Source organism: Perissodus microlepis, chromosome 8, assembly GCF_051167445.1.
Source record: "Perissodus microlepis isolate ML-2025 ecotype Zambia chromosome 8, ASM5116744v1, whole genome shotgun sequence".
NCBI classification, from domain to species: Eukaryota; Metazoa; Chordata; class Actinopteri; order Cichliformes; family Cichlidae; genus Perissodus; species Perissodus microlepis.
The window spans coordinates 13458160-13479886 of record NC_140468.1 but is presented as its reverse complement, the minus strand read 5'-3'; the positions used below and the strand labels follow the sequence as shown (position 1 = coordinate 13479886).

Sequence of the window (21727 nt, the reverse complement as noted above, 5' to 3'; positions counted from 1 at the left end):
CCACCCCATTCCTCTTCTCTTTCCAGATCTAAGGGAGTTTGAGTCATATCTCTCTGCTGTCCTATCTTCCTTACACTGTGTGCAGTCCACTCTGAGGAGACAAAACAAAGATGTCTTCCATTACTGGCCCTCAGATTTTTCCTGTTTCTTATGTTGGTACTCAAGCCACCTGGAAAAATAAATCAGGAGTATGGAAGCTCTGAGGGCACTCCTACAGACCATAAAGTCTGGCTGTAGCTGTCTGAGTCACTTTTGCTGCCGTCACCTCCTCCTGTTTCATTTTGCCACATCTTTATTTCTTTTTGTCTGGGACACACACAGCTTTTTTTTTTTTTCGCTTCGACAGGTCACAGCAGGTCTTCTGCTGTACTGACTGTTAAAAAGCTTCACCCCTTTAAATGATTTCACAGAAGGTAGGCCATGCACCTCGCTCAGTCTTGACTTGTTTAATGAAGCCTTGTATTAGAGAACAGTTACATATTTAACCTCGTGGAGAGCACAACCACCTCCTCTCAGAAGTGTGACTTTAGCTGTAATAGAAGTGTAAAAATATCAGGCTGCTGACATCTTGTCTGTCTAGATGAGGGTTTTGTTTTGTAGACCTTTACATTCCAGAGTAATAGCCATAATTTCTCCCCTTATGCTTCCTTTCCTAATCCTAAATCAATGCTTCTACATAATAATTGCTAATGTATGAACGTGTAGTTCCAACCTGCGAGGGATGGTGTTGGATGGCCAGCTGCACATGTATGCACCCAATGTTTCATCCCGCTGTATGATCCTGTAATCCGCATACAAACTATACTGTATGCATACATGTATGCTGAACATGGGTGCTGTTTGTATATAATGTACCGACCCCTTTAGACAGCAGTGACTCACTGCCGCTCTGACTGGAAGCACAAGCCTGAAGAGAGAAGACTCTTACCGCCTGAAACTGCTTGTTTTGGATGATTTAATCAGCGAGAAGAGATGCAAATCTTTGCATCTTAGGGGAAATCTCAGCTTCTCCGAATGCTCAGAAATGTCACTGGCTCTCACTCAGGCTACGGCCGTGTGTTTTATACATGCCAGTATTAGATTTTCACACTGAAAAATGATAACGAGACAACACAGCTGTCTCGCAGGATCTCCCTCAAGTCCAGAAATGTACATGAATTATTAATTTGGCTTCTGAGGGTTAGCTGATTATGCTTTGTCTCTAAATGGTTACAGGTTATATACTTCTGACTGAACAGATCCACATAATGAGCAGTATATAAGTGCATTAAAAAATTGAGTATCAGAGCGTGTCGATCAGGTTTAGAGGCTTATACTCCTGTGATTGTCACACAAAGCTGTATTTTATCAATAATAGCATTAAGAGTCGTTGGCACAGGTGCCAGAAGAAATTATCCGAGTTACACTGCCAGCCAACCTAAAGGAGCGTTAAAGGAGTGTTGATACGTTGAGTTGAAGTCCATCACACGAGGATCTCTAGTGAAGGTTCCTGCCTCCTGAAAATAACTTTAATAAATTGTTTTTGTAGACAAGAAAAAGACTTTTAACAGTATATAACGTCACACGTGCTCAATATTTGTCACCACAGGCTTCATTTAAAGGGTTAACATATCTATTTAATTACAGTTGGACTCTTTCACCCATAAACGCTGTAGAAACATGAAAAAATCTCTAGGACATGTCTGTCCTTGATTGTGCTGGAAGCTCAGGTCACACCATGTTTACTGTAGCTGTGATCGCACGCTGTAGTTTGACTTATTAAAAGGACTTTGGCACTACTCACTATTAAAAGCCAACATTGTCTAGTTTTAGGTAACCTGGCTCTCAGTGTAAATACTCGTATTACTGTATATTAAAATCCATAATAAAACCTACCTGAACTCGAGTGACTCTGTGATCCACTGCATGAGTGTCTGCTGCTATGAATCCAGATATAATTAAACTTTTTTGTTGCTGATTGTTTGTGTTACATTAGATTAAGTTTACAGCTAAACAATTTTAATACAATGTTACCGACTTGCTTAATATACTGTATTATACTGTACTGAATCTGGCTTGAAAGTATTTGATAATTTGTAAATATCTGGTTGACCATCTGTGCAACGCTGACTAACTTGCTACTTCAGTTTCATGTTCATAATTCATAATGACACGACTTGTTGTGACAGCTACAATATTACTAGTTTTAAAGTCTAATTACACTGATCAGCCACTTTATTAGGTACTGCTAGCACAGGGTTGGGTCTCTTTTTACCTTCAGGACTGCTTATGCTTAATTCTTTGTGGCATAGATTGAACAAGGTGCAGGAAACATTTATCACAGATTTTGGTCTATCAACATATTGTCACACAGTTGCTGCACATCTATGATGGGAATCTCCCATTCCACCACATCCCAAAGGTGCTCTGTTTGACTGAGATCTGGTGACTGTGAAGGCCATTTGAGTACAGTGAACTCATCGTCTTGTTCACGAAACGTTTGAGATGATTTGAGCTTTGTGACATGATGTGTTAACCATAATCCTAACCCAGATCCGTAGCTACAAGGGAGGATGGATCCACGCTTTTATGTTGTTAATGCCAAATTATGACCCCACTGTCTGAATGTCACAGCAGAAACCCGGATTGTGGGAATCATCAGACTACAATAGTTTTCCAGTCTAGCTTCTGTTGTCCAGTTCTGGTGATCCTGTGTGAATTGTAGCCTCAGTTTCTTGTTCTTAATGACAGGAGTGGCACTGTGTTGCACATTCAGAGACGCTCTTCTGCATACCTTGGTTGTAACAAGTGGTTATTTATAGTCTTATAGTCAGACTATTCTCTGTAAACTCCAGAAAATCTTCAGATGTCTGACTCGCCAGCATCCCCTTTGCCCTTCAGTTGCTTCCAGTTTGCGTAAATTGACTCCTCATAATCTCCAATACCTTCAAACTCAGCATCAGGCGAGTCTGGGGCCGACCGTGCAACCTCCTCTGGTCCTAGAAAGTCCTGGAAGAACGATCCAGATCGCAATTACATTACAAAGTGCTAAAACATGCAGCCACAAAACTTCTCCCTGAATGTTCAATAAACATCAAATTGATTATACTGGATTATATTGGATAATCAATGTTTTTAAGGGATTTCATTCAGCATTTCAGCCAATCTAAGCTCTTATGTGGCCAAAGAATGAGCTGTTTTTGTATAAAGCTCACCTCATCAGACAGACTGAAGTATGTTTCTGCAAATGCCAACATCTTTTTTTGCATTATTGTCTGGTTGTAGTGTTTGAAAGCTTCCTGTTAAGACAAAGATTGGTGGCATGATTATTATAGAGCGATATTCAACTTTATTCTGCAACAAACTTTTCCAATTTTCATCTTACCATCCTGGGGGTAAAGTGGTTGGACTGAAGCCCCCACTGTTGACTGTAGGCTTTATAATATAGCAGGTTCTGCTTCATGACTGGGTCCTCAGGCTCGAACAGGAAGTAGCTGTGCGCACAGGGCACGGCACTGCGTCCATCGTTCACTGTGCAGAGAATACACAGACCACAAACACTCAGAGATTCAACAGCAGAAAGTGTTGAGAAAGAATATTCAGAATCTGTGATGATGCTGAACTTACACTTATAATAGGCATACTGGAGGTAGTGGTAAACAGTGGGCACAAATTTCACTACAAAATAACCCCCAATATTCGGTGTCAGGTTTTCTTCGCACCTCAGTTTGCACCTTAATGTGTCAATGTAGGCATCTGTTGACAAGCAGAAAGAATTCAGATTACATGAAACTAGAAGTGTGCTGAAAAACGGAAGAAACACTGGATCCAGAATCATTTCTGATTCTAAAATCACAGCTTTTACATTTAGATTTATTTTTAAAGAAGATTTTAGTGTCGTTTAGATGCTCATTAGTGAGTATATTGATAATCTGGACATTTTTAAATATGACACACCAACCTGCTATGACTGCATAGAAGTCTCTGTCTGGTAAAAGTTGAGTGATCCCTTCACATTCGGCCTGACACAGGTCATATTCCTGGAAGTAGAGCCACAGAGCTTCCTCCAACTCTTGAACACCGCTGCTGTAGTCGCCCGAACCCACAAGTTTCACTCCTCTCAGAAATGACGTCTGGAAACAAAATTAGAAACCATTAGCTGGCAAATTGTAAATAATCCAAGTAAAGAGTTTGTTCACTCTATTACTTATAAAAGAAGGGCCCAATACAGCACCTTCTACATCTCAAGCAGTTCAGTCTCATTGAAGTATTTCATTATTTTCTGATTTGTATGTGTTAGCCCCAATAACACATGAATCCATAAGTTTGGGAAGCTTTATACAAATTTTGTACCCACTCGTCCTTGCAGATAACTTCAACTTGTGAGGTAGTTTCTTGCAGGATAGCGTGTCAAGAATTCATGTTTGGGTCAGGAGTCTGTGTGAGCCAACACAAAAGCTTTGGCTTGTATTTCTGTTTTTCTTTCCAAGTGGAGTTTAGATCTGCTTTGGGGCATTGAAACTGAAAACATAATGACTTTTCCATCAGGACAGTTTTTGGACTGACTCGATCAATGTAGTAAATACAGTCAGTGTTTAGTAGAATCCATTCTTTGCTTTATCTAAACAATTTCCGACTGTTTCTTGGACTTCATACTCCTTTTTTTCTTTTCTTTTTTAAGAGATTGCAGGTGAGGCTTTTCCAGACTTAAAGAACAATGGCTGAGCGCTTCTCACCTCGTAGGGTCGTTCTTCGTGGTCGATGAGGTAGCCGCTCAGGTCATACTTGCTCTTGTATTCCTCCATCAACTGCTGCATTTGCTGGTCCTCAGGGTTCCTCTGGAGGAAGGTGTGGGCGCATGGTACCGCCCTCTGCAGGTCATTCAGCTGTGCACACAAATTACTTTGGATGTTGTGAAATAGCGCACAGAGGTCTGTGGGTTTTTTGTTTGTTTTGTTTTGGGGTTTTTTCTATCGCACAAACTAAAAATCACCGCAAAAATCGCTGCAGGAGTTAGAATTATTTATTTTTGTCCGACATTTGAAAGTCAAGAGAGTGGAATATTTGGAGGTATATTACACATGGTCCAAGATAACATGACAATTGTTGCAGGCCTCCGTTTAAAGTTTTCTGCTCTATTGCGCGTCCAAGTAAAAATCAACCTATTATTTTTCTTTAATTTGTCATTAGTCTACACGCAGAATGTATATATTGATCCAAACCAAACTGAAGTATTTAAAAAAAACAAAAAACAAAAAACATAGTAGTTTAACATATTGCAAATACCTTTAAATAAATGGGTGTGGTGAATTTATTGGAGGTTGTCTGACCTGTGAGTAAGCAAAGTGCAGGTATCTGTAGGGAGATCTTCTGCTGAAATCCTCCAGGATCTCTCGGCCGGGAGGAGGCAGCTGGAACGCGGGGAAAAGCGCCCTGCACTTCTTCTGACAGGTCGCCTTCATCATAACGTTCCAGTAGACGCGGAGATCCGGGTATCCAGCAAAAGACTCGTCGTCATGCTTGCTCGAGTTACAGTGGCTCGCGCAGTGTCTCACGCTGTCCTTCAGAAGCCGGTGCAAACGTAGGCTTAATTCCAAGTACTGGATCGATTCCGTCCAGTTTCCAGCTGCGTAATAATCCAGCGCCTTCCCGTACGCAGCGGTGAGGGGCATGAGGTCCTCTCCAGAAAAATTTCGAAAATTGTAGTTTTCATATTGTGCCTTTGTTATTAAAACAAAGGTCACACAAAGCAGTGTTACCAGCGAGTCTACTTTTGCGCATAATGTCACCATGGTGAGGTCACATCCCAGTCCTCCGTCTTCTGTCTTAATGCTTTACCGTTTACTGTGTGGTGGTGGTGGTCTGCTGAACCGCTTAGGGGTCTGTTGGAATTCATGGATTGGGCCTTTCAGCCGCGGCTGTCTCAAGTTTCTCAATGTAGGCCCACAGCTGTCCCTATAGTCGCCGCGATTCTTTATTTGGCACAATAACCGTGCGTAAAAGGGATTTCCAGTGCGCCCTCGGCGCCTGCCATACCCAAAAGCGTTCTGCCAAAAAAAAACCCAAAAAACAAAACAAAAAACAATCTCTTCCAGCATTGGTTATGAAATGATTGTCAATATTGAAACTGTTGTAAATGACTTATTGGCCTATAATCTGTCTAACATGTCTTATACCGATATCAATTCGAGATCATTCCGATCTTTGAAACGATCTTTTTCAAGAGAGAGCTGGCCAAGAGGGCAGAAGAAATTGCAACAAATACAACATCACAGTTCTAGAAAATAATGTTAGCGAGCCGAAAATACTTAATTAATTATAATGTAGGTACGGATGCGTCATAGATCCTGTTGACTACACAGAAACATCTGAAATCACTTCTATCGATTACTCTGTGTCGTACCAAGGTGACTTTTTTTTAAGTCATTCATTTTAGTTCCATTTAATGTTTTCAAATTTAAGTAATATCACGCAATAAGCAATACATATAATCTATAGAGAGCTCGTTTTCATTTGTACAGATAAATAAAACTTCACTACACGTGACATCTTTTTTGTTTTCAAAACATAAGTGCTATATTGTTGGTGTTTCTTTGAGATTTTTTTTGACAACGTAAAGGAAGTGAGCACCACATGAGTTGGACTGATCCAGAACTTCACGGCATTAATGAAAAGCTGGAACATTTGAGGCTCTCGGGCTACTTTACGGCTCAGAGAGGCGATTCGGTTTGCCCACAGCTGTGTGCAGCGGTGCTGAGGAGTCAAGGCACACTAGAAGAACAGGCGCCGTTAATTTCAAAATAAAAAGCAAACGTTACATTTTCAGGTTTCCAGACGCACTGACAGACTTCAAAGTGGTTATATGCTGAAAAGATGACATTTTGTGCATTAGAGATAATGTTGAAGCAAAGGCCAGAATGAGGAAATTTAGAACAATTTTCAAAGCCTGTGTTTGGTTAAATTATAAACCAATGTGAGGAAAAAACATTCAGTGGGAAGCGATTGGAGTGATTTGTATTTCAAAAAGCACGTGATGATCGGGGACTTGTGTACTGTTATGTTTATCATTACTGTTTTTTACTTTGTGTTTTCCCCAGTAAAACGCAGTTACCGCTATTATAAGGCTATATCTTATTTTGAAGGAGTTCATGTTTTTTTTTCTTTTCTTATTGTGGTAAGTTTGACGGAGGGGCTTGCCTCTCCCAGCTCCCACATTCCTTCCACCATGGTAAGAAAAAAGTTTGTACAGCGAGCTGGAGGTTGTCCACGTTTACAGCATTCAGACACCGCTGCCCAGCTCCACATCTGCAGCCCGGCCCCTCTGCGCTGTGAAGAGCGCACTCCAACGCAGGGCTTAAACTGATTTAAGTTTTATGTTTTTAATTTTTATTTTTTGGTGTTTTTATTTGAAATCCTTTTTAAGTTATTCTGCAAACAATGTTTTCCTTTTGCATTGCCTTTTTTCTTCTCATCTCCGGCTCTTTCGTGGAGTGTAACCCCAGTCCTGTGCTTGGAGATGTAGTCGTGGACAGATACTTCATCCCCAAAGACTGCGCCAGAGAAGTGAAAAGCGGAGATTACGTCCGCTATCACTATAACGCAACATTTATCGATGGAAAAACTTTTGATTCGAGGTGAGTCGGTCCACATTACGCTATAATCTACGTTTTTACTTCATTGTCGGCTGCAGAGGCCCTAAAAAAAATCCCCAAAATGCAAAGGCTGGCTGTAGCAGCAAAATGACATTTAGAAATGTCAAAAATACCGAGATAATGATTTACAAGTTCAAGCAAGTTTGCAGATTCCGTTAATGAGGCTCTACATGCACATTCCGCAGATGCAGCCCTCTCCGAGTTCTTGACCCACTTGTGACGTTCCTTTGTTTCCTTCACAGCCATCAGAAAGGAGCAGCTAAAGTCGGCCTGATCGGGGAGGGTCGGCTCATTGCGGGGATGGACAAAGGTCTGCAGGGCATGTGTGTGAATGAGCGCAGGAAAATCACCGTCCCGCCACAGCTGGCCTATGGAAACACCGGTGCAGGTGAGTGCAGAGGTCATGTGTGAACATTATTAGGCACTAATTTGCAAAGGACGTTTTTATCAATAGATTATTGATACCCATTGTAGACTTGTACAGCGCAAAAATGCCCCAACTCAACTCAATGCAACCCACAGCAGACGGGGGTAGACACATACAATAATTTGGACTGCAATATGGCAGTGGGATGATTAAAGAGTTTGCAGCTGTGAATCTAGAGAAAACAATGTACTGCATAGATGATAATGATTTGGGCTTGTTTAGTTAGATCTTTTTAAAATGTTTTTATAGCACACAAGAGAGTTTCCACTCTAACCAACAGCTCATATCCAGGATTTCAACTTTGCTCCGTAGCAGCTACTTTGTGGCTCTTCTGTTTTAGAGTGTGCATAAATAGCCTATAGTTTTCCTGGCTACCCTTGGTGGGCTGTTTGCATTTCAGATGTCATGCGTATGTGATTCAAATCTACAAACAAACTTGTGTAATCACGTTTTCACAAACTGGCAGTTGTCCAGCATAGAAATGCTTTCTGGTTTCTGTAGACAGGCCTGTTGCTTCTTTAGCAGGCTTACTAACTTTCCCCCCTTAAAGACACTATTTGGCAACTCACTGTACCATTATATAGTTTCTGTGTTTATTTGTTTTGTTTTTTTAAGGGTGGTTGCATAGGCAGAGACCACTCTCACTAACATTTTGAACTAGGGCCAGGAGAGGGTTATTCCTAGTAGGCTTTCAAGGGGTAAAGAGTTAAGGTGGCTTCACTGTTCTGGAGGTGGATCGGCTGCAGAGGCCCTAAAAAATAATAAAATAAAATAAAAAATGCAAAGGCTTGCTGTAGCAGCAAAATGACATTTAGAAAAGTCAAAAATAACAGCTTGAGGGTCATACAACACTTGATAATAATACCATCATCAAGTGTTGAAATGCAAACTTAATGGCACTCAAAATGTATCTAAACAAGAGTTATTCTTCTGTATTTGTAGTCGTTAAAGTGCCGGAAACTAAATTACCAACATCCCATTTCAACTGTAATGTATCACTTACGGAAATGCATGTAAAATCAATGCTTGTGTGGATTTTGGAGCACAGTGTGAAAGCCTTAGTGACCATAAGTTATGTTTGTTTTGCTTCCACCCATATCTGTCTGCAGCTTCCACCTAACTGTCATCCAACCTTATTTTCAGGTGACGTTGTTCCTCCAGACGCCACCCTCGTGTTTGACATCCACCTGCTGGATCTGTGGAACACGGCCGACCTGGTTGTAACCACAACCATCACCACTCCGAAAGACTGCAAGCGCTCCGTGATGCGTACTGACTTTGTGCGTTATCATTTCAACGGCACTCTGCTCGACGGCACCGTCTTTGACTCCAGGTGAATTCTGATTTTGGTGACTGTTTTCTGAAGAAGATGTTTATTGACTCTTTCTTCAATGAATGGGACCAATATTTTTAGGCAATTTTATCCCTAAGTCTAAGTCATCAAATCTTTAATCCAAATCACAGCTCTAATTTCTCTGTACTGTGTCATCCAGGTATGTTGTCTGTGTGAAGTTGTGTGTTTGACTTTGCGCTTGTATGAGCCCCACGCAGCTACACCAGGAAACAGACACACAACTCCCTAGTAGGTGAGGGTTGGATGATCAAGGGCATGGATGAGGGCCTGCTGGGCATGTGTGTGGGAGAGATCAGAAAAATCGTCATCCCGCCGTTCAAAGCCTACGGAGAAAAGGGATCGGGTGAGGAACTCCGAATTTTATAAAGAGATTGAAATGTTGATTCAAGAAGGGACCAATTGTGGCTGATCAATGTATTTGTGAAGGCAAATCATTTTTACAAACAGAATAAGTCAAATAATTGAGACGGAACATTAAAGCCGAGGTAGGCAATGTGATTTTGATGCTTAAGGATGCTGCAAAATACTCTGTGGAACCAGAAGTTAAACGTTTTTTGTGTTGTATCACAAACCTTTTTCTTCTTTGCAGTTTTGAATAAATCAAAGATGAATAAAAATGAAACTCTTCTCTATATCCAACCACTTGCATGTTGCAACTAGTAGATGTGACATCCAAAATTCTCCACTTTTCTGTCTGCCAGGTAACGAGATTCCCCCTCAGGCGACTCTGGTGTTCGACGTCCTGCTGGTGGACATCCACAACCCGAAGGATAACATCACTGTTGAGAACCAGGTGGTGCCGGAGTCATGCACTCGCAGGTCCGTGGTCGGAGATTACATTCGGTACCACTATAACGGCACCTTCCTGAATGGAGTCACCTTTGATACCAGGTCAGCTCATGCTCTGCTGATTTGGCTGCAGCTTAATTTTCATTTTATATGTGAAATAATACTGTCGCATCACTGCCAATACAGCTTAAGGTTTAAACATAAACTTGCATTTTTGGCCTTTTTATTGTCCCCAGCTACCAGAGGAACAGCACTTACAACACCTACATTGGGATGGGGTACGTAATAATGGGGATGGATCAGGGCCTGCTGGGACTCTGCATTGGGGAGAAGAGGAAGATCACTATTCCTCCACACCTGGCATACGGAGAGAACGGAGCAGGTGAGTCAGTGTAAAGTTTCCAAGCGTCAGGGAAGTTCTCTCCTCCAGAAAATAAAACCAACTCAAACTGACAGAAATCTTATTATGTCTTAAGGGTGTCAATGCAGTGCATAATAAAAATGTAAAATGGCAGTGTTAAGCTACTACATAATACCTAATAAATCCTATCCTGGCTTATATATAGATTATAGTACGACACAAAAACTAGACACCAATAACAAATCACATCATTGGCTCATGGACGGTCATAGTTGATGTGCGTTTTACGTTAAATGAAACTAAATAAATAAAACCTCTCTATGGTCTCACCAGGTGATGTGATCCCTCCTTCTGCTGTGCTCGTCTTTGACATCCACGTCATCGACTTCCACAACCCCAACGACACGGTGGCTGTCCAGGTCATCCACAGACCCGAAGTGTGTAACGAGACCACAGAAGTGAACGACCTCGTCCGCTACCACTACAACTGCTCCCTCATGGACGGCACGCTGCTCTTTTCCTCGTGGGTCACACAAATACGCACATCCTCATCTCTTTTAACAGCGATTCAAATTTTAGATCAGCATAAGTCATCATCTTTTTGTTTTGTCTCCTAACTGGCCTCGTCCTCAGACACAACTATGGCAGCCTTCAGGACGTCGTCCTGGGCTCAGACAAAGTGATCGACGGGCTGGATCAGGGCCTGCAGGGCATGTGTGTGGGAGAGAGGAGGGTGATAACGGTGCCACCTCACCTTGGCCATGGGGAAAGGGGAGGTGAGATTTCTGCTGTATGACCGATGCTTGTTTATGGCCATAGCACTAGTAAAAGTTGCCATCTTACAGATGTTGACAGTTGTGTTTTTAACTTTCTGCCAGCTGCTGGTGTGCCGAGCAGCGCCGTGTTGGTCTTTGACATAGAGCTGCTGAGCTTTGAGAAGGGCGTGCCGCCTGGTTACCTGTTTGTGTGGCTGGAGGACACTCCTACAGACCTGTTTGAAGCCTTGGACATAAACAAGAATGCAGAGGTGCCACAGGAGGAGGTACGTAGACAACTGTCATTTCACATAGTAGGATTTAAAAAAGGCAGTGAGGAAAAGCAACATCAGTAGTCCAAGTAACCATTGGATTTTTTTAAAATATGTCTACTGACATCATGTCTGTGTTCCGCCTTTATAATCACATTATTATTTAACATTAGTTTAATTCATACTTGTCAACTCTGTTCTGTTTTTTTTAGTCTGCAGGCTCACTGAACACGATATGATTTATGAAGTATTTACTGAATTTTCTTTACGCAAACTACAGTGTTGTGAAAAAGTATTCGACCCCCTTGTTGATTTCTTAGTTTTTTGCATAGTTCTCACACGAACATGTTTGAGATCTATCAAACAAATTTTAGCATTAGACAAAGATGCCGCAAGTAAATAGAAAATGCCGTTTTTAAAAGTTGAACTTATTCATTAAGGGGGAAAATGTCCACATCTACCTGATCCTAGTGAAAAAGCAATTTCCTAAACCTAATAACTGGTTTTGCCGCCCCCGACTGCATGGACTGGCACACCTCTGTATATGGCAAGATGCAAGCAAGCCAGTTTAGCCTGCACTTACTAGGCTGTATAAGCCTGCATTTCTGTTTCCCACACTATACAATTAGCTACTGTTAATGTTTTATGTATCAAAATACTGATTCTTGTACTTTGTAAGATTTATTTTATTTTTTTTCTTGTGAAATCGTGATTTTTCTTAACGATAAGCGACGACACACAAAAATTCAAGAGGCAAAAGTAGCATATCTCACTGAAATGTACCCAACTTACTTTACTGCCATCTGGAGGTGAGACTAAGAACAACACAGATTTTTTTAAAATTGTAATTTTAAATAATTATTATTTATGTTCGATATTGTTTTCTTGACACAGAAGTTGATATGAATTAAAAAAGCACATAGTGAAACAAGGGTTTTTCTTTGGCGTTAGAACAGGCGAGTGAACGGTGATCACTGACTAATTTGTGACTAATGGTTCTCGATCTCTGTAACTTTAGTTTGCGGAGTTCATCAAGCTGCAGGTGGCAGAGGGCAAAGGTCGCATAAAGCCCGGGCTGACCATGGAACAGGTCGTCACCGACATGTTCCAAAACCAGGACCGAAATAAAGACGGCATGATCACAGCCAACGAGCTGAAACTTAAAGTGGATGAGGACAAAGAGCGGGAACAGGCAAGGCACGAGGAGTTGTGATGAGGACAAAAGTGTTTGGTTCTCTCTCAGGGATAAACCTCCAACACAGTACAAAAAAAACGCAACAACCAAGAAACAGGCAACAAGAGACTTTTTTCCCCACACAGAGTCATGGTTTAGTGGTTTCAAGTTTTGAAATGACAAAAAAGTGCAGAAGATCTTTTTCACTATCATTTTTGGTGTGTGTTACAATTGTCTGTTTGATTGCTGTAAACAAACAAGCACCTTTATTTGTCCCTGAACACCACATTCATTAAAATGTTTGTAGAAAAACCATTTCCTTTTTTCTTACAATCTGTTGTTTCTTTCCTCACTGTGATCTTGCATCTCTGCTTTCTGCACCAGATAATAGATGTAACTTTAATGGGAATCTTTGAAACAGACAAGAAAACAGTAAAAACGTTGTTTGAAAAGCACCAGCATACGTGTTAAGACTAAAAAGCACCGATTTAGTTTCAATTTCTTGCAAACTATTGTTAACAATTTAAAAATATATATTAATAAAGGAGTTATTAGACACCTGTAATAGAAAGAAATGCTACAGCAGGACTGATTCACAACATAAAACTGCATTTGTTATTATTAGACTTACAGGGTCTTATTATTGCTTTATGATAGTTAATAAAAATAGAAAATCAAGAGGAAATCCTTTTTGTCTTTGGATTTAAGAAAAAAAATATACAGTACATTTAAATATAAACGCTTGCTAGTCCATGTACATCTTCATATCTTTGAGCACGATATGTTTGAGAAAGCTCAACAAGCTTACTGCATTTAACATACAGTAACAGCCCGCTGTGAAGTACTACCATAGCATAGCAGGATTAATGTGTCTGTGTCCACTGTCACAGACCCAAAACGTTTAAAACACAGAGGTAAATGGCTGATCGCTGCACTGTCATAGCGGCATGCTATGAAGAAACTCATGTGCACAGTATGTTTAGACTTGAACTTCAAGTACTCACAGCGTACACAAAGGTAACACGCAGTACACATAAAACACAGCTTCTTCCTAAAAAAAACAAATAAATCACAGGGTAATTATTAGGATTGAAAAACAGGCCGCCTGGACTTATTTTGTAACTTTAGATGTAAAATTAAAAAAAGAAAAATTCTCATCTTTCAGGAATCATTTGAATTTTCTATATCCCAATTTTCTGTATCCCAACATGACTGAGGAATTGCGGTAATGTGAAGTGCTGTCTGTGTTCAGACCAAATATCCCAGTGAAATCTATCTTCTCGTCTTTCTGGCACAGTCTGAATTTTGTCTCTAGCACAAATGGTTACAAAGTTAGTCATTTAAAGAACACTTGTAAAATGGGCTGGCAGGCTAATGGTTCAGACTGATTTTTCTTTTTGTTGTTGTTTTTACCCGCAGGGCAGCCTGCAAATAAAAACAGGATGTGCTGATAAAGCGGATCGTTTGGATCCTGTGGGTTATGGAGTCAGCACCCCAGTGGATTGGGATCTTGGGTGTTTGTAGGCTTGGTTCTTGAGTGGAGTGTTTAGTGGAGTGCATAGTCCTGCTCTGAGAATGCGGAGTCCTGTGTTATCAACTTCACCTGTCTGTGGTTTTAATGTTCTGGCAGCTCGGTGAGTTAAGCTGAGGTAACACGTGGCCAGTTAGATGCAACACTAGAAAACAGTTTGAATCAGAGACCAGCCCGTGCCTGTGAAACCAGAACGGTACGTTTTTAAACATCTGCACCGCGTTACAGTGAACACAGGTCCAGAGTGTGATTTGATGTTCAAATATTCAGTCATGAGGTCAGTGAGGCTGTGAGATTGTCCAGCATGCGACAGGGTGAATGCAGTAAATGAGGTAATCCGTGCATTTTTGACATTAAGTCCGGATCCTTCTGGTGCGTCTTACTTGTTGTCTCTCGACGAGGTAATGTACCTGAGGATGGCGTTTGGAACGTCCATCGTCTCGTCCTTCACCAGGACGATGTCAAAAGAGTTGATGTAAGACTCCTTCCTCTCCTCCACCTGAAACACCAAACAGACAAGTGAGCTTTTAAAACTGATCCGTGTCGAAGTAACAAATCCCAGGACAGCACTACACCGGTCTGACCTGGTCGTTGAGGAAGCCAACGGTGAGGACGTTCTGGGGCTCAGAGACCCCGTCGGCCATGGTCAGATCTCCCAGTGAGTCTCCTAGCAGCAGCACGTTGGGTCGACCCTGCAGCTCTCTGAGGCCGGCTGCATGTGACAGAGCGCCTTCTCTCTTGTTAAAGGTGTGAATCAGTTGACCTTTAAAGGCTTGCAGCACCCCCTTAATAGCAAAAAATGCTGCGTTACAATAAGGTAAGTAAGCTATCACACATCTATTCAAAAGACCAATACAACAAAGATGCATGACAGCTCATGACAACAGTTACAGAGGAAGGCTGGGAAATGAATAACTTGACCAGCCAGATAGACGACCACCTTGCAAGTGTGAATTTGGACTTTTATAAAGGTATGAAATGTGCTAAAAATGCAAAACAAGAGAATTATTGTAAATTATTGTACAACTGTAGTTTGCTTAATTGCACAGCACTGGCTGGATCCAACTTCAGCAAGCATTTAGCAAAAGGCAGAGCGAAACTTGAACATGCTGGACACATACAGATAACCATTCATATATTCATACCTCCTCGTATTCAAAACACCCTATGACCTAACATGAAACAACAGCACTCTGACAGAACATGCAAACTATAATAAATCAATACAATAAATAGATTTACTCCCCATTTCTGGACTGAATGTACTGACTACACGTAACAGTTGAGAAATATGACACGTTTTTCAGTAAAAAGTAAGAAACACGGTAGAAAGGATCCTTTCTAAAAAGCTGTAACAGTTTCTTTCTTTGTAAGGAAAATTTGTACAAAAAACAAAACAAAAACTGACAATTCCTTTCAAAAAACTACGTGGCAGGTGGTTCAACTAACCAGGTGTGTATTGTCACACCTCTCAAACGTATCCAACCGCAAACTTACTTGCCAGTAATTCCTCGTGGGATGCTGGTTAGTCTAAATTGACTGGTTTGGCTAGAAGCTTAAAGCTTTTAAACCTGGCAAAATTATTATTTTTTTTAAGCTTGTGATCCAGGCTTTTACATCCATTGTACTGAACCAGTCAATCAAACTACATGCAGTTCAGTGCAGTTCAAGGTGTTTCACAGACGACTGACAAACTGATGAAGAGACTTTACAAGATGTGACAGAAGTCAGCTAATGTGCAAAAATAAGCAATTATAAGAGCATAGATTTAAGAAAATATGAATAATAAATCTTATATTTCCTGCATGCCTATTAATGCATGGTTATTAATGTTTATTAGAGAAGTTAAAAGGAAAACAATGTGCGTGAAAAGTTTTTGTTAAATATAAAGACAAGTTTGTTCTTCTCAGTTAGCCGCGAATCATGTTTTGTGTTAAAAAACAAAACAAAACATGGACTTGTGCACTAATATGTATGTAATATATTAGTAATTATATGACGTAAAATTACAAATGTATACAGTCATGTCCATCACATGACACGTGTGTGAGGCTGAGTGTGGTTAAACTCACAGTGTGGTCAAAGTCCATGTAGTTGGAGATGATGTGGACATTTGGATGGAAGACGTGGTTCTGTCGAATCACCTCCTCCAAGACATCACCGACCCCGGCAGAGAGGATCAGCAGAGGGACCTGGTGCTCAGCCAGATGGTCAAAAAACACTTTGTACCCTTCCCTTAAGACAGAAACACACCAAACATGACTAAATTAGACCATGAAACATGAAGAAACACCACAGAGGTTAAATAGAAATGGTTCATATAATCTTTACAGTGTTAAACATTGCTTTTGAAAGTATCTGAAACCCAAACACAGCTGATGTTACTGGTTTCCACCTCATTTTTAATAAGTATTTTCTCCTCTAAATGAATGGTTTCATTGCAGAGCAGCTGTAATGTATTAGCTTTGTTGTGACAGTGTAATAAATTGATTTGTATAGACATCACCTGCCTCGAAGAATATTTTAAATGACAAAAAGCTTCGTAACTGTAAACACATTCTTCTCTGTATAAATCAGCTCTGTGTCATTTGAGCTGTGCGTACCTGAGCATGGCGCTGGATTCCTTCACAGCCCGGGCCAGCATGTCTTTTCTGATCTTCTGCTGAATCAGCAGCTCGTGGACTTTTGTCCACCTTTAGAGAGCAGAATAAATACAAGATATCAACCATTTAACAACATACATCAGTGTGTATATAAATTACAATTCACTGTATATTATTCAGTATGCTCTGAAGAGGCACTGGAATCAAATAAGTTAATATCTGACACATTTATTTCTTACCACTCAACCATGAGAGGAAGTTTCTCCTCAGCACCCTGGCTAGCATCGATCTCTATGGGATAATAAGTGTTTAACAGCTCCCTCATCTACAGCAGAACAACAACAGAACACTCATTAATATTATATCCAATCCACATGGCAACAAACACAGTTGGTCTTAAAGTTAACACATTAACCCATGTGTTTGTAAAGCTCTTACCTTTTTAGTGCAGTCTTCATTAATCAGCAGGCGGTTATCCAAGATGTCTAAAAAGAAGACACAAACAAAAATCACACAGGTAAAACTTGCATTATCCATCCAGTAATTTGTATATACATACTGGAATACATCATGGGAACACTTTCAGTGTCTTTGTGCTCACTGTGAGTGGTGGGAACTCTCTTGCTGTTGTGAGCGAATCTGGTCAGTGTCATGTCAAAGTCTGAGATTACCTGTGAAAACAGCAGACACATAAATGTACAGTTACAGTACTTCCATGTGCTTTTAGGGAATCACTGTAATTCTACCTCTGTACACCATCATACAGGATTTTAAAATCAAACAATTAAGATGTGATTGAAGTGCAGACCTTCAGCTTTTAGGTATTGCATTAAGTGTTTAGGATTTACAGCCATTCTTAGACATAATTCCCCATTTTCAGTAATTGGACAATTGGCAGGTAAGCAGCTTCATGGTCAGGTGAGACCTGTTCCCTCATTATTAAAGGATCTCGAGTTGATTCCAAGTGTTGAACCAAAATAAACCTATGAGTGGGATCGCAAAAACTTTAGAAGTCTACAATCTGGTACGTTCACTTTTTAAGAAAAACTTCACAACATCTCACTAAGTCAAGAACACCTACAGCATAGTGCAAAAGTCTATGATTTTAGCAGTGAAGGCTTTTCGATCCTGTAAGACTCTTGTAGTGAGTTTGCAATCTCCACATAAGAAATCAAAACTCTTCAAATGAGCATTTACAAACGAGTGTTTGTGTGTATAACCTGCACTCAGCGCACTTACCTGCAGGTTTCCTGCACCTGCTCGCTGCATGCAGTGGATCGTTTCCTCCACTCTGCTGCGTTCCCTCATCAGCACCGAGCACTTGGCCAGCTCCGGGATCTGAACAGAAAAGATTCTGGACTTACAATTTACACTCACTATAAATTAAGCTTCTTTTATTTTGCAATGCGGACCCATTTCTACACTGAGGCATTACTCTTTAGTTCAGTGAAAAGCCAACACCCACACACAGGAGGTTATTTATGATAAAAAAAAACAAACAAAAGAAAACTATTTACTTTGCTCCGTATAATTTCAGCCATCACATGGTAATTTTCAGAGGAGCTTCCTCACCTCAGTTTTCGTCAGCTGGTGCCAAATTGCCAGAACGGTCCGCACTGGCATATAGATCCAGGGAATGTGATATATCTGCAAGCAGAGCCATAAGAGGTTACTTTTACCTAAAACACCTAGTGAGTTACTTTGTTTATGGTTTTGGATAAGATACAGTGTTTAATTTCTGGAGAAGTCAATCAGTTTATAGTGTACCCAGCGTAGTGGTAAGACTACACGCCTTTGGAGTGGGAGTTGCAAGTTTGATTCCTGCCTGGGGATGTCTGCATCCAGTAAGACACCACAGACATGAGTGAGAGAGATAAATATGAAAGATATTGAAGAGGTAAAACACACATGCTATGGCAAGGGGGAGCCAGGATGACAGATGTCATCACCCACTGATGAGAGAAAACTCTACAATTTACAAAAGTTTTTTTATTTTTTTTTAGGCCCAACTTCATAGATAGTATATAAGATACAACAACTTCAAGCCAATAGGATCACTTCACTCCACCAGGATATACGGAGTGTTGTTCGGAGAGGTGTAGTAGTATGATAACGACGAGTTACAAGTATCTGGGGATCCCACAGACGAAAGCTGCAACCACTAAGTACCTGCAGAGGGTCATCAGGTATGCTGCTAGGATAATAAGCTGGCCAAAGGAGGAGAGTAGAAGCCAGTGAAATCATGACCCAGAAGGTCCTGACCATCCATGCATGATATCACCCCAAGTTGAGCACAGTGGACGGTGTATATATCTCAGACAATTAAGAGTAATGAAACAGGTCATTTGTTCCATGGGAGTAGCCTTGCAAGGTTAAGTTGTTTTGACCACATGGTACCGCTTTCGATATTTTATACTTGACGTGAATTATCAGACACCTTCAGGGCTACAGAGTCCCAGAAACTGAAAAAATGTAGTTACATTTATTTAGCGAAATTGATTTCTGAGTAAAAGTTGAATTTATATAGCATTTTGTTCATTTTAGGACTAACAATTTCATGCTTTAAATTATTCTGCATGCCTCATTTTGTACTATGGGGAATTGTCACTAGTTATCTTTAGCAATATGAGGATTTTCATTAGTGTGTGTGCTCAAATTGCTTGATTTCTTTTTTCATACTTTAACTAGGCAATTGTATCTGTCCCAAATTACAGATCCTCCTAAATACTGAATGAATCTTTTATCATTAATTGTGAGATTCAAGATTATGTTCAAGATTAAGCATGCCCTCAGATTTAAACAAACAAACAAACAAACAAACATGCTGAAAGTCAGTCCAAGGTAAAGTGTTTGTTATGTGAAGCGAAAATTTCACAGCAGTTTAACCCTGGAGAACCCATGGGGTCAAATTTGACCCCATGGGTTCTCCAGGGTTAAACTTTGGACCATACTACCTTTAGACAAAACCGAGATGATGGAGGAGGAAATGTGAGGTGGAAACACCCCTTCGTTCTTAGTCATGCTTCCCACCATCATAGCGCTATTTACTAAACAAACTTGTATTGGAAAGTTGTCATTCAGGCATATTCATAACAAGCGAACAGTGGCTGCAAGCTGATTTAACCGAGCAGCCCTCAGTTTTAGTAGTCGATAAAACTCCTGTTTTCCTTTCAAGCAGCTCATACACCTTATGTACCTATTTTCTTTCAAAATAAAAGCATAAATTGGGCCTAAATATTGGTTTCCAAACTGCACTTCAGTCTGTGGTTACAGCTCATAACCAGCCTGCTGACAATGCCGTACAAATATGAGCTGCATCTGAATGAATAGACTTCTTTTATGCTGCCAGCAAAAACATGTTATCATAACACAACCGGTTAAACTTCAACAGCCGATTCAGCGACTACCGACGCGATTACGTAACCGCTGACAGTTACAACTTACCATCTTCTCACGGAGAGCTCAGGCGTCAGCGACGTTTTATCGACTATTCAGAGGGACCGTTAAGAGCACATTGTGTTAAAAAAAAAAAAAAAAACGTCTGAATATCTATGTGAAAATATTTCAAAATCAAATTATATGCAGTTTACACTCCGCTGCTGCTTTCAATTGTTTACATTTCTGCTTGTCACAGACATAGAGCTCCCCCGCGTCTACGCCACACTATCCATGGTTCCGACATGCATTTGTTCCTACTTGATGGTGAGGATATACTGAGGGGAGCTATCACAGTACTAGAATTTCACTAGACGAATATCGAGGCCAAGTTATTAATGGTAGAGATACTGTGACGATAGAAGAAAAAATCTTTATATTTTGCTAGGAAAATGGGAAACATATTAGCGATTTATTTATTGAACCATCTGCTGTCTTAGTCAAGCTTTTCTGTAATTTCTTTAAGCAGACATCTGTTGTTTGCAAAGTTATCTGCTATGTGCAGACACATAATTTTTCATCCACTGACTTAGGAACGTTTTTCATAGATCACAGATTCATAGATCATAAATACCATTCCTCTGGAAATGGTCAGGTTCGAGAGCTGGATGGAAAAAGAGTAAAAAAAAATAAAATAAAAAAATCAGCCAGCGGCCAGAGAAAATTTCTTCTGAAAGACCTGAGAAGCAAAATATAAAGAAATGAGGGGTGCCTCAAGACTTTTGCTTTACATTTTAAAAAGGTGCAAAATTCTACAATCAAAGTACTTTGATCGCAGGGACTGGATATTAAGAGTTCCTGAAGTGTAAATATAGTTCACTTATAAGAAAAAAAGACTTGAAAGTACATGACAAGTATTTGAGCACTCTTCCATATTTAGAACATTTGGAGATCTTCAGAATAAAAGTATGCTGTTTTTAGACATTTTACACAAGAGCGCACGACAGCTGAATGTGTCACATGTCACACAGGGCGATCGTGGCTCAAGAGTTGGCAGTTCGTTGTGTCCTTGGGCAAGACACTTCACCCACCGCCTACTGGTGATGGCCAGAGGGGCCGGTGGTGCGATATAGCAGCCTCGCTTCTGTCAGTCTGCCCCAGGGCAGCTGTGGCTACAACTGTAGCTTGCCTCCACCAGTGTGAATGTGAGAGTGAATGAATAATGGAATTGTGCAGCGCTTTGAGGTTCTCGAAAAGCGCTATATAAATGCAATCCATTATTATTACATTTGATCTAAAATTGACCAAACTGGTACAAAAATCTGAACACAGCTTCAAAAATACTGAATGAGTTTCTCTTTATTCACTACACCCAGCATGGTATGTTTGAGGGGGTCACTAAACTCAAAGGAACGCTCTTCAGAAGTAAAACTAACATTCAAGGTCCTTTAATGC

The 21727-nt window shown here is 40.5% G+C and overlaps 4 protein-coding genes across 5 annotated transcripts in view; 2 read left to right on the top strand and 2 right to left on the bottom strand.

Moving 5' to 3' along the window:
* adam11 (ADAM metallopeptidase domain 11) overlaps nucleotides 1-1885 on the top strand; it is a 31090-nt gene extending 29205 nt beyond the window's left edge. Inside the window, exon 26 of one of the 2 annotated variants that reach the window (XM_084937642.1) lies at nucleotides 27-1885. In XM_084937642.1, coding sequence (XP_084793768.1) covers nucleotides 27-181 — 155 coding nt within the window. In that variant the 3' untranslated portion in view covers nucleotides 182-1885. The remainder of the gene's footprint in view (nucleotides 1-26) is intronic. The other variant, XM_084937641.1, reaches the window with a different exon arrangement.
* LOC146381572 (cartilage-associated protein-like) lies at nucleotides 1483-5953 on the bottom strand. Its single transcript, XM_084937645.1, has 7 exons — nucleotides 5310-5953; nucleotides 4716-4865; nucleotides 3941-4112; nucleotides 3607-3735; nucleotides 3365-3510; nucleotides 3195-3278; nucleotides 1483-2988 (listed from the first exon to the last, which is right to left on the bottom strand). Exons 1-7 carry the CDS (start codon nucleotides 5769-5771, stop codon nucleotides 2842-2844), a joined length of 1290 nt encoding a protein of 429 aa, XP_084793771.1. The 5' UTR covers nucleotides 5772-5953; the 3' UTR covers nucleotides 1483-2841.
* Nucleotides 5950-13078, top strand: fkbp10b (FKBP prolyl isomerase 10b). The gene is made up of 10 exons (XM_084937643.1): nucleotides 5950-7613; nucleotides 7874-8019; nucleotides 9202-9391; nucleotides 9610-9755; nucleotides 10114-10303; nucleotides 10438-10583; nucleotides 10896-11085; nucleotides 11196-11338; nucleotides 11441-11604; nucleotides 12608-13078. Exons 1-10 carry the CDS (start codon nucleotides 7417-7419, stop codon nucleotides 12800-12802), a joined length of 1707 nt encoding a protein of 568 aa, XP_084793769.1. The 5' UTR covers nucleotides 5950-7416; the 3' UTR covers nucleotides 12803-13078.
* A 1494-nt stretch (nucleotides 13079-14572) lies between these two features.
* On the bottom strand, nucleotides 14573-20543 carry LOC146381570 (7-methylguanosine phosphate-specific 5'-nucleotidase-like). The gene is made up of 10 exons (XM_084937644.1): nucleotides 20342-20543; nucleotides 18470-18544; nucleotides 18137-18235; nucleotides 17499-17568; nucleotides 17336-17382; nucleotides 17137-17222; nucleotides 16898-16987; nucleotides 16367-16529; nucleotides 14879-15079; nucleotides 14573-14793 (listed from the first exon to the last, which is right to left on the bottom strand). The coding sequence occupies exons 1-10, from the start codon at nucleotides 20342-20344 to the stop codon at nucleotides 14674-14676; spliced, it is 954 nt and encodes a 317-aa protein (XP_084793770.1). The 5' UTR covers nucleotides 20345-20543; the 3' UTR covers nucleotides 14573-14673.
* Between the last annotated feature and the right edge of the window lie 1184 nt (nucleotides 20544-21727).